This window comes from Salvelinus fontinalis, chromosome 18, assembly GCF_029448725.1.
Source record: "Salvelinus fontinalis isolate EN_2023a chromosome 18, ASM2944872v1, whole genome shotgun sequence".
NCBI classification, from domain to species: domain Eukaryota; kingdom Metazoa; phylum Chordata; class Actinopteri; order Salmoniformes; family Salmonidae; genus Salvelinus; species Salvelinus fontinalis.
In genome coordinates, this window is record NC_074682.1 from 17300982 (window position 1) to 17313884 (window position 12903).

The 12903-nt window shown below is 44.5% G+C and overlaps 1 protein-coding gene across 2 annotated transcripts in view; it reads right to left on the reverse strand.

Annotated features, from left to right (window-relative positions):
- LOC129815091 (inter-alpha-trypsin inhibitor heavy chain H3-like) overlaps positions 1 to 12903 on the reverse strand; it is an 18632-nt gene continuing 5729 nt past the window's right edge. Inside the window, exons 4-22 of one of the 2 annotated variants that reach the window (XM_055868449.1) lie at positions 8090 to 8244; positions 7822 to 7926; positions 7284 to 7446; positions 7075 to 7185; positions 6828 to 6956; positions 6612 to 6728; positions 6302 to 6470; positions 5957 to 6082; positions 5632 to 5813; positions 5235 to 5420; positions 4906 to 5045; positions 4465 to 4625; positions 4283 to 4309; positions 3973 to 4038; positions 3610 to 3723; positions 3244 to 3445; positions 1262 to 1434; positions 501 to 612; positions 1 to 418 (exon numbers count right to left, since the gene is read on the reverse strand). In XM_055868449.1, the coding sequence (XP_055724424.1) occupies positions 280 to 418; positions 501 to 612; positions 1262 to 1434; positions 3244 to 3445; positions 3610 to 3723; positions 3973 to 4038; positions 4283 to 4309; positions 4465 to 4625; positions 4906 to 5045; positions 5235 to 5420; positions 5632 to 5813; positions 5957 to 6082; positions 6302 to 6470; positions 6612 to 6728; positions 6828 to 6956; positions 7075 to 7185; positions 7284 to 7446; positions 7822 to 7926; positions 8090 to 8244 (2577 nt within the window). In that variant the 3' untranslated portion in view covers positions 1 to 279. Of the gene's footprint in view, positions 419 to 500; positions 613 to 777; positions 1435 to 3243; positions 3446 to 3609; positions 3724 to 3972; positions 4039 to 4282; positions 4310 to 4464; positions 4626 to 4905; positions 5046 to 5234; positions 5421 to 5631; positions 5814 to 5956; positions 6083 to 6301; positions 6471 to 6611; positions 6729 to 6827; positions 6957 to 7074; positions 7186 to 7283; positions 7447 to 7821; positions 7927 to 8089; positions 8245 to 12903 lie in introns of those variants that run through there. The other variant, XR_008753388.1, reaches the window with a different exon arrangement.

Sequence of the window (12903 nt, forward strand, 5' to 3'; positions counted from 1 at the left end):
TTAGGTGGAAGTGGGACCATTTATTTCAACAGGTTTTGCTCATCACTATCTATATCAATATATATTAAAAAATGGAATCTTCGACCGCCACTTGTGTCCCCTTTCTTGCCACTTATCTTTTAATTAAACGTACTCCAGTCAGATTTTATCTAACGTTACCCATAATTACTCTCATGTCATGATGGTATATCTTTAGCACATACAGGGTGTTGAATCCATGTGAAATGTGTGACTAATGTATTGTACAGTTTGAGGAGGTTGACTGCTAGTGTACCAGACTCAGGCAGTCTTGAAGAGTCCAGACATGATGTAGTCTGTGTGGTTTCCATCGATGAGTCCGTTACCGTTGCTATGGATGAACCAGCAGGGGATGTTCTCTCCATTCTTCACATCCCAGCGGAAGTCCCTCTGCCAGCCCCTGTGAAAACACAGCAAGGAGGAGAGACAATGATGAGAAAAGTGTGTGTATGTACTGCATGTGTGTGTGTGTAGACATCTACCTAGTCACTGTAAGCTCCTGTCCCTTCACTAGCATGGTGGCATCTGGTTTCTCTGGCACCTCTCCTGGACGCATGTCTTTCACCTCAAACTGCACGCCATGGTAAAACTGACCTGCATGGGGACAATACATTTTAATTGATCAGCTAAACAGACAATTGTCCAATATAATGCAGAGTAAACCTCCAGCAACTTCATCTGGCCCTGCCAATGACAGATTGCGCCCTGGTGGTACCTAGCAGGCCGTGGACGATGAGGGAGAGGAGGTGGCTGTCCTACCTAGAAGGCCGTGGACGATGAGGGAGAGGAGGTGGCTGTCCTATCTAGAAGGCCATGGACGATGAGGTAGAGGAGGTGGCTGTCGTACCTAGAAGGCCGTGGACGATGAGGTAGAGGAGGTGGCTGTCCTACCTAGAAGGCCATGGACGATGAGGTAGAGGAGGTGGCTGTCCTACCTAGAAGGCCATGGACGATGAGGTAGAGGAGGTGGCTGTCCTACCTAGCAGGCCGTGGACGATGAGGGAGAGGAGGTGGCTGTCCTACCTAGAAGGCCATGGACGATGAGGTAGAGGAGGTGGCTGTCCTACCTAGAAGGCCATGGACGATGAGGTAGAGGAGGTGGCTGTCCTACCTAGCAGGCCGTGGACGATGAGGTAGAGGAGGTGGCTGTCCTACCTAGAAGGACGTGGACGATGGTGGAGAGGAGGTGGCTCTCCTACCTAGAAGGCCGTGGACGCTGGGGGAGAGGAGGTGGCTGTCCTACCTAGAAGGCCGTGGACACTGGGGGAGAGGAGATGGCTGTCCAGGGTATAGAAGCCCAGATAGTCCTGGTGGTATGGGTGCTGCTTCCACATCTTGTGTAGGATGACCACAAACCGGACCGAGTCCCTGAGGGTGACGGTCAAGATGCTGTCTTTGGTCACCTGCAGGTCCATACTATAGAAGGGAGAAAAGTAGAGAGAGGTGGTTTAACCATGAGGACAGAATAAAACGTTAGATGCCCCTTCAACCTTAAGTGGTAGGGAGGTTGCATTAGAGATAGAAACTCTGGTCTCCACAGTTGAAGTCGGAAGTTTACATTCACCTTAGCCAAATATATAATTCCTGACATCTTGTAAAAATTCCCTGTCATAGGTCAGGTTAGGATCATCACTTAATATTAAGAATGTGAAATGTGAGAATAATAGTAGAGAGAATTATTTATTTCAGCTTCTATTTCCTTCATTACATTCCCAGTGGGTCAGAAGTCTACATACACTCAATTAGCATTTGGTAGCTTTGCCTTTAAATTGTTTAACTTGGTTCAACGTTTTGGGTAGCCTTCGACAAGCTTCACACAGTAAGTTGGGTGAATTTTGGCCCATTCCTCCTGACAGAGCTGGTGTAACGGAGTCAGGTTTGTAGGCCTCCTTGCTCGCCCAGGCTTTTTCAGTTCTGCCCACAAATTTTCTATAAGATTGAGGTCAGGGCTTTGTGATGGCCGCTCCAATACCTTGACCATGTTGTCCTTAAGCCATTTTGCCACAACTTTGGAAGTATGCTTGGGGTCATTGTCCACTTGGAAGACCCATTTGCGACCAAGATTTAACTTCCTGACTGATGTCTTGAGATGTTGCTTCAATATATCCACATAATTTTCCTACCTCATGATGTCATCTATTTTGTGAAGTGCACCAGTCCCTCCTGCAGCAAAGCACCCCCACAACATGATGCTGCCATCCCGCGTGCTTCACGGTTGGGATGGTGTTCTTCGGCTTGCAAGCATCCCCCTTTTTCCTCCAAACATAACGATGGTCATCATGGCCAAAAAGTTATATTTTTCAGACCAGAGAACATTGCTCCAAAAAGTACAATCTTTGTCCCCATGTGCAGTTGCAAACCATAGTCTGGCTTTTTTATGGTGGTTTTGGAGCAGTGGCCTCTTCCTTGCTGAGCGGCCTTTCAGGTTATGTCGATATAGGACTCGTTTTACTGTGGATATAGATACTTTTGTACCTGTTTCCTCCAGCATCTTCACAAGGTCCTTTGCTGTTGTTCTGGGATTGATTTGCATTTTTCACACCAAACTACGTTCATCTCTAGGAGACAGAACGCGTCTCCTTCCTGAGCAGTATGACGGCTGCATGGTCCCATGGTGTTAATACTTGCGTACTATTGTTTGTACAGATGAATGTGGTACCTTCGGGCATTTGGAAATTGCTTCCGAGGATGAACCAGACTTGTGGAGGTCTACAATTTTGTACGGAGGCCTTGGCTGATTTCTTTTGATTTTCCCATGATGTCAAGCATAGAGGCACTGAGTTTGAAGGAAGGCCTTGAAATAAATCTACAGGTACAACTCCAATTGACTCAAAGTATGTCAATTAGTCTATCAGAAGCTTCTAAAGCCATGACATGATTTTCTGGAATTTTCCAAGCTGTTTAAAGGCACAGTCAACTTAGTGTATGTAAACTTATGACCCACTGGAATTGTGATACTGTGAATTATAAGTGAAATAATCTGTCTGTGAACAATTGTTGGAAGAATTACTTGTGTTATGCGCAAAGTAGATGTCCTAACAGACTTGCCAAAACTATAGTTGTTAACAAGAAATTTGTGGAGTGGTTGAAAAACGAGTTTTAATGACTCCAACCTAAGTGTATGTTATCTTCCGACTTCAACTGTACGTATCTAGCTTTAGTTATTAGTTATAGGAGTAACATGGAAGCCAGAACGGCAAAACCAGAATGGGTAAGGGTGCTTACTTAGCTCCCTTAAGAGAGGTGGTGTCTGACCAGAAGAGCTTGGCCTGCTTGCCATCCTGGGACACAGTGATGTCATGTGTGGTCACCTCCAGTCTCACCCCCAGCCCCTGGTGAACGATGCCAAAGCGACCGAAGTAGGTGTTCACTTTGCCATCAGGGGCCACTTTCTTATCCCCAATGGTCTGGCCATTGACCAAAATACCTGCAAGGCAGCATGGGATTGAGGCAAGCTGTTGGTATAATATAGATTTGATATGTGTTATTTATTTTATAAAACAAGTGTCATGTTTTGATTTCATGCCTTCAAAGACGCATTACTGTCAAAGGTTGGACAATTTCAAATAATGTCTATTTCTCCATATTCACCTGCCAGCTGGTCTCTCACTAGGTTGAAGATGGTACCAGGCTTGTCGTCTATGTTGAAGCAGAGAGCATCCTCCTGCTCTGGCAACTCAATCATGAAATGAGGGTCTCCATCCACTGCAGAGCCATCAACAGATTGTTCCAGTTTTTACATTTGATTTGGTTGAGGCTAAGCCCATCCAAACTTTGGATCACTCTATTATAGTTTGTGCGTGACAGCATGGTGGGCATTGAAAATACTAAATATAAATATAACATTTCTGTAGTCGGTGAAGCAACCCATTTTTGGGACAGTTTCACCACATAGAAAATCCTGAAGTAACCCATGTCTGATAGGAGGGTCACTCTGAATGAAGGGGGATTCACCAAAGTTTGTAGGTGAGATCCTGCTGTGCGTCCAGGCGTTGCCCATCAGCAGGCCTGCATAATTACCTGAAAATCACGCCAAGATGTCAGATGGCAAATAAAGTTTTCCACATTCAAAGTGGTAAAATGCATTTGATAGATTTACCCTGAATATAACATGGTTTATATTACCATGCAATATCCTCAGTTTCTAACCACAAATCATTTGGTGTCAGCTTTCCATGTCATAAATCCAGGTGATTCACTCTAATAACATAGAAAGCCATTTAGTTGAAGGATCCAGTCATGACCATTCATGGCAGGTGCTTACCAAATCTCTGGGCTTTCTGCCTTTCATCTGTCAAACAGTAGCAGGAGAAAACAGTCAGACACACACATTTGACAATCGATGCAAGGATTTCCATAACCACTGAGATAAACATGTCAGATAAGACACGCCAGATCTACTAGTTGTCTCCCCCTGCCTCTCTCCCAACCCACTGGGTCACATACCTTCGGTCAGCTTGTCGGCGATGAGGGGGCCCTCTGGCCCCTCGTCAGTCTCAGGCTTGGTGACCACCATGGAGGTAAGGGGGGTGACGAAGCTGTACTGCAGGGACATCTCCAGAGCCTGGGCAGTGGCATTCCCCTTCTCCTCCGCAGTACCAGTCTCTCTGACAATAGAAACATAGGACGAATGGTGTTATTGCATTAGGTTTGGATTAGAGGTTAGGTTCGGTTTAACTTGGGTTAGGTTTGGTTTAACTTACACCGCAGGGCAGAAAAGAATGGAATATTTACGAACTGAGTTCCTTTAATATAGCCAGCTCCATTCATTAGATCCCAAAGCTAAGCTCTCATCCACCAGTGAGTTTTAGGCATTTGGATAATGCTAAGACACCGTTCAGTTCATTCACCAGACATCAGTAATAGCAGTTAGCTGATCACACAGACCTCTTGCTTAACAGTTCTTGGATGGTGAGGTAGGCCCAAAGACGCTCAGTGAAGTCCCCAAATATATACTCCTGCTCAGGGTACAGTATGTCCCACTCCTGGGCACTGGCCTGGCCTTTGACAATAAAGTCCTCCTCAAACTAAAAAGAGAGTGAGGGAGTGAGAGAGAAGAGAAAGAGGTGTTAGACACAGAGAAGGAGTGAGAGAGAAGCATTAGTTGGGTTGAGCATTGTACAATACTTGAGTCGCAATGCCCTTCAGGTGCAAAGAAAGATCCATCTTTCTAAGCTCAGTATCCGGGTGGTGTGTTGTGCCTGTCTGTTCCTCACCCCCTGTGCAAACACCTCCACCAGGAAGTTATCCAGGCTATAGTCAGTGAGCCGGCCAGCTACCACAATCTCTGAGCCGTTGAACAGCTGCTTGTAGTGACTGGTGGTCAGAGAGTTCACCAGGTTGTCAGGGTAACGTAGGTCCACCTCGGAGAGGAGGGGGCTGGCTACTTCCTCATAGAAACCCTGGGACACAAATGCACACATCACCAAGTCATTTGTCTATTGTAATTTTTGACAGTACATTATCAATAATGCCAAAACGTAGGATCGATATAAGACCTCAACCTACATAGTTTCGTCTATCCTGTGACGCTCCCCATAAGTGATATGGTCAAACCAGAAAGACACAGAAAAGTGACAATTGTGAGATTTGGGACAGAGCCCTGGTCCACACCTGAAGCTGGACGGTGGCATCAGAGCCCTCGTAGATCCTCCGGGCCAGTCCCTGGTTCTGTCTAGACATCACATCCAGAAAGGAGTAGTCCACGTCATCCCCAAAGCCCAGACAGAACAGAGACATGTTCCCACCCATAGCAAGAAGGACATTCTCCTGAATCTGTGGTACAGAAGACTCTCCTGTACACAAACACACGTGGCATGTACCATGACCTTACTGGCTGAATCTGATATAGAGCAATAAATCAGATGGCTACTTCAATGTTAAAATGGCAGTCCCAAACAAATAAGTAAGATCAGAAGGGAAGGAAACCTGTACGCACCTGAGTTGGGCATTCCATCTGTCATTAAGATAACCATAGACACAATCCTCTCCGGGACCTTCTTGTCTCGTATGCCTTTCATTATCATGTCCACAGCTTTCATCACAGCATCATTTATATTAGTGGCTAAAAGGAGAACACCCAAAATCAATCCAGGTGTTATCAAAAATAAATATTTGATAGGCAGAATTTTGTAACATAAATGCACCTCACTCAGTTTTATCAGACTGCTTGCCCAAGTGTTGTACTGCCATAATTTTTCTACTAAAGTCCTAATGACAGAAACATCATTAATGATCCATCTCTGCATGTTACCCTGTTCCCATTAAACACATAATGGCTCACATCCCAAATCAGTTATTCTTTGGATAAATTTTTGGGCTTCAGACACATTTTCCTTGGTGGCCTTGGTAAGAGATTCCTTCCATGTTGAGATGCTAGAGTCAAATAGGACAATGCCGAAGTAGTCGTCCTCAGCCAGGTCATTCAGGATGGTCAGCATAGCTTCCTTTGTCTATGAGGGATCAAAGGCTCTCAGGTCAATCTGAACATGAACTACAATTACAACACCAAGTGATATGTTTCCTGTATCCTTCTCTCTTTCATCTTCTCTGATCTTTCTTTCATTCGCTCAGACACACTGTTTCTCTCTTACCTGCTTCATTTTGATTCCGCTCATTGACCCACTCCTATCGATCACAAACACCACATTTTTTGGAACTCGGAGTAAGTGCGGAGGCGCAAAGAAGTGCACAAAGTACCCATTCACTATCTGAAAAATACATACAATGAATATCATTATGACATGAACACCCTGAATTGATGGAATTGACCCCAATACCGATTCTATATTATGTTCAACACAGCTGACCTGGATGTCACCGATGGTCTCAGCTCGGTTCACGTCATATTTGATGAAGAAATCCCCGTCAATCAGGGTGCCTTCACAACCCGGGCACTTCCTCTGCTGGTCCAGTGTTGGGCAGAATGAGATGTGTGCCTGAGTGAGGGAGGGCAATACAATTAAACACAAAACAACACAGCAAAATAGTATTCATCTCTTTCGGAGGATATGTTCCATATGCAGTTGTTTCATAGAACAGAACCGCATCATATACCTTTTTGTCGGTGACTGTTTTCTCCACCAGGGGGAGAAGCTCGTTGGAGATGAAGGTTCCATAGGCCTCCAGGAAAGCAATGCCCTGGGGTTCATAGATATCTGCCACAATCTGTCACAGAGACATGAACAGGACTGATGAGACCCAGAGCTGAGGAGTCAAAATGATGACAAGATGTTTTGGGGTATAGGGTGTAAACATCTACAGACCTCAAAGTACTGGACCAGCTGCTTGGGTTTGACTCGGGTCATGATCTCGTATTGGCCCAGTTTACGCTGAAGCAACTCCTCATGGGTCAAAATGAAGGTGACGTTACTATTGGCCGCGATGTTCACAGACACAGTGAACTTCTCCATCTTCCTCCCTGATGCCCTAGAGTACACAAACACAGGCCCAGTAGGAGGACAATCACATTTTAAACAAAACACTCTCACACAGGCCCAGTAGGAGGACCATCACATTTCAAACAAAACACTCTCACACAGGCCCAGTAGGAGGACCATCACATTTCAAACAAAACACTCTCACACAGGCCCAGTAGGAGGACCATCACATTTCAAACAAAACACTCTCACACAGGCCCAGTAGGAGGACAATCACATTTTCTTTTTAAACATTCAAACACAGGCCCAGTAGGGGGACAATCACAATTTAAACAAAACACAGGCTGTGATAAAGGAGAATAGGAGTGCTTGGTGTAATGGAAACATCATGTTTGTCCCCTCCTCATTGCCCTGGTCCACTCACTTGACCAGTCCTGCAGTCTGCCCTGTGGAAACAGCTTTCTGATACTGCTTCTTGGCTTTCTCCTTCTCCTTCACCTCGCCCGTGTAGGTCTGACCCTCTATCTCCCTGAGATGCAAAAACACAGTCATTCAAACAAACAGAAACACATATGCACGCACACGCAGATATACACACATACAAACACAGCACAGAGTAACAGTCCTATGGATTGGTGTTATCATTTCTAGACATAACGTGGCTTCTACACATGCTGTGGGTGCTGACTGACATGCTGAAGTTGGTGATGAAGGCGGTTTTGGGCAGATCCACCTCGAAGAACATTTCCTGAGAGGAGTTGGCCTTGTTCAGAGCACTGGAGGTTATGACCGTGTGAGCAAAACGAGAAGCAACCTTACAGTCCACCTTTACACTGTACACCTCCACCTGAGAGAGTAAGAGAGAACATAAGAGAGCGAGAGAATATTACTAGATATATAATATAATATAATATCTACTAGACCAGGGCCTTCACAACACAGCTCTACTAGACCAGGCCCATCACAACACGGCTCTGCTGGACCAGGCCCATCACAACACAGCTCTACGAGACCAGGCCCATCACAACACAGCTCTACTAGACCAGGCCCATCACAACACAGTTCTACTAGACCAGGCCCATCACAACACAGCTCTACTGGACCAGGCCCATCACAACACAGCTCTACTAGACCAGGCCCATCACAACACATCTCTACTAGACCAGGCCCATCACAACACGGCTCTGCTGGACCAGGCCCATCACAACACAGCTCTACTGGACCAGGCCCATCACAACACAGCTCTACTAGACCAGGCCCATCACAATACAGCTCTACTAGACCTGGCCCATCACAACACAGCTCTACTAGACTAGGCCCATCACAACGCAGCTCTACTAGACCTGGCCCATCACAACACAGCTCTACTAGACCAGGCCCATCACAACGCAGCTCTACTAGACCAGGCCCATCACAACACAGCTCTACTGGACCAGGCCCATCACAACACAGCTCTACTAGACCTGGCCCGTCACAACACAGCTCTACTAGACCAGGCCCATCACAACACAGCTCTACTGGGCCTGGCCCGTCACAACACAGCTCTACTAGACCAGGCCCATCACAACACAGCTCTACTGGGCCTGGCCCGTCACAACACAGCTCTACTAGACCAGGCCCATCAAAACACAGCTCTACTGGACCTGGCCCATCACAACACAGCTCTACTGGGCCCGGTCCATCACAACACAGCTCTACTAGACCAGGCCCATCACAACACAGCTCTACTGGACCATCACAACACAGATCTACTAGACCCGGCCAATCACAACACAGCTCTACTAGACCAGGCCCATCACAACACAGCTCTACTAGACCATCACAACACAGATCTACTGGACCTGGCCCATCACAACACAGCTCTACTGGACCATCACAACACAGATCTACTGGACCTGGCCCATCACAACACAGCTCTACTGGACCTGGCCCATCACAACACAGCTCTACTGGACCAGGCCCATCACAACACATCTCTACTGGACCAGGCCCATCACAACACAGCTCTACTAGACCAGGCCCATCACAACACATCTCTACTGGACCATCACAACACAGCTCTACTAGACCAGGCCCATCACAACACAGATCTACTAGACCTGGCCCATCACAACACAGATCTACTTGACCTGGCCCATCACAACACAGATCTACTGGACCTGGCCCATCACAACACAGATCTACTGGACCTGGCCCATCACAACACAGATCTACTGGACCATCACAACACAGCTCTACTGGACCATCACAACACAGCTCTACTGGACCATCACAACACAGCTCTACTGGACCAGGCCCATCACAACACATCTCTACTGGACCATCACAACACAGATCTACTGGACCTGGCCCATCACAACACATCTCTACTGGACCATCACAACACAGATCTACTGGACCTGGACCATCACAACACAGCTCTACTAGACCAGGCCCATCACAACACAGATCTACTGGACCTGGCCCATCACAACACAGCTCTACTAGACCATCACAACACAGCTCTACTGGACCATCACAACACAGCTCTACTGGACCATCACAACACATCTCTACTGGCCCGTCACAACACAGATCTACTGGACCTGGCCCATCACAACACAGCTCTGACCACTACTCCAGGGTCGGACAGAACAATGTCCTTCAGAGAAGTACACCACATGATGCAGTCCACACCACGTATCATTCAGATCATCAGCCTACATATGCTGAGGTAACCTCTGGCTAGAGACACCTAGAACAGTCAGAGATAGGAGAGGTGCGCCAACTACTGCATCTAATATGCAGACTACTGAGCTAGACGGGCACGCACACACACGCACACACACGCACGCGCACACACACACACACACAGGGTTGCAGATTGCATTGTACTTATTTTTTGTGCAGTCTTATTCCATTCTTATTAATTTGTTTACAACTATTCTTAATTTTATTGGCACCGGTATAATAATAATTATATATAATGGTGTATGTATGTATGTATGTATGTATGTATGTATGTATGTATGTATGTGTGTGTGTGTGTGTGTGTGTGTGTGTGTGTGTGTGTGTGTGTGTGTGTGTGTGTGTGTGTGTGTGTGTGTGTGTGTGTGTGTGTGTGTGTGTGTGTGTGTGTGTGTGTGTGTGTGTGTGTGTGTGTGTATGTATATGTATGTATATGTATATATATATTATTATTTTTTTCTTCTTTTTTTTTCAATGTACTTTACTCAAACCAGTGAATATCACTTATTATAAATGAGATCATTAACTATCAGCTCTTGGAATATCCAGGACCTTTACTCTTCACATTTTGGTTATAAAACAACAAATCCAGAATTTATTAAAAACATCCAGGGACAGGACATCATAATCCTACTGGAAACATGGTGTCGTGGAGACATAGATACTCAGTGTCCCTCAGGCTATAGAGAAAGTTTACTACCATCAATCAAACATAAAAATGTTAAACGGGGCCGAGACTCAGGTGGAATCATCATTTGGCATAAGCAGGACTTGGCACTGAATGAAATGAAAAAAGGTACCAGTCACATTTGGCTAAAACTTAACAAAGGTACAATCTATTGTGACAATGACGTGTACATATGTGCAGCTTATGCTCCTCCTTCAGATTCATCATATTATGATGATCAGTTTTTTGTCAATCTCCATACAGAAATCATTACATTTCAGGGAGAAGGTAAAGTGCTTCTTTGTGGAGATTTTAATGCAAGAACAGGTTCTGAGCCTGACTACACTGATGCGGGAGGTAACCACCACATATTTGGTCACCCCTCCTTGTACAGTAGCCCTATTATAAATAATAGAAACAGTCCTGACCAAATACTGAACAAAAATGGGAAGGAGTTAGTGCATCTCTGTCGAGTCTTAGGCCTGTACATGCTTAATGGTAGAATCAGAGGGGACTCTTTAGGTCAGTTTACTTACTGCTCAGCTCTTGGGACAAGTGTAGTCGATTATGCCATCACGGACATTGACCCCTCTTCCATTAGTGCATTCACTGTCAGACCACAGACACCATTGTCAGATCACAGTCAGATCAACATGTTTTTGAAGAAATTAACCGGCAATATTCATTCAAAAAAACTGCCCAATAAACTCTACAACATAAACCAATCGTACAGATGGGCTCCAAACAGTGCAGAGAGATTCATTGAAACATTGAACTCAAATGAAATGATGAACTCTATACAGTTTTTCAATAACTCACAATACCAAAACAATAAAGATGGTGTCAATTCGGCTACTCTAAACATCAACTGCATATTCCAAAAAGCAGCATCGAAAGCTAATTTGAGAAAACCAAAGAAATGCAACATCAGAAACAAAAAACAAAATGTTTCTGACAAATGGTTTGATAATGAATGTAAAACAATTGGAAAACACCTAAGACAAATGTCAAACAAAAAACATAAGCAGCAAAACAACCCAGAGCTACGATATGAATACTTTGAAACTCTGAAACAGTATAAACATACACTGAAAAGCAAGAAACTGAATTATACCAACAAGACACTTGATGAAATTGAAAACGCAATTGACCAAAATCAGTTCTGAGACATGTGGAACAATTTAAGCACAACAAAGCCACAATAATTAGCCATACAAGATGTAGGAATTTGGAAAACTTATTTTGATAATCTATACAAAAACATCCCACAAAAAGACTTAAAACAGAACCAATTAAAAATTAAAGAAAAATTGAACATCCTTGAATCAGTCATTAAAAACAACCAAAATCCATTAGATTACGCAATAACCCAACAAGAACTAAATGAAAAGCTCAAATCTATTAAATCAAAGAAGGCTTGTGGTCTAGACAACATCAGAAATGAAATGCTGAAAAACAGCACACCTGAGTTGCAAAATGCTGTGCTTAAATTGTCTGGAACCAGGGGCTCATCTCCCCTATCCACAAAAGTGGAGACAAATCAGACCCCAATAATTACAGGGGAATTTGTGTAAACAGTAACTTGGGAAAGGTTTTCTGTAGCATTTTGAATTCAAGAATTCAAACCTTTCTTCAAGAAAAAAATGTAATAACTAAATGTCAAATTGGCTTTCTCCCTAACCATCGCACTACTGACCATATATACACCTTACACACACTAATTACTAAACACGTCCACCAAAAAAAGAGTGCAAAATCTTTGCTTGCTTTATTGACTTTAAAAAAAGCATTTGATTCTATTTGGCACGAAGGGCTATTCTACAAAATTCTCCAAAGTGGGCTTGGTGGTAAGGTGTATGACTTAATAAAATGTATATACACAGAAAACAAGTGTGCAATAAAAATTTAAAACCAAAGAACAGAATTCTTTTCACAATGTCGAGGTGTGAGACAAGGCTGTAGTTTGAGTCCAAATCTTTACAACATTTATATCAATGAATTAGCAGACATGTTGGACCATTCTCCAGCCCCAGGACTCACACTATTTGACACAGAGGTGAAATACCTGCTATATGCTGATGACTTGGTACTTCTATCACCAACCAAAGAAGG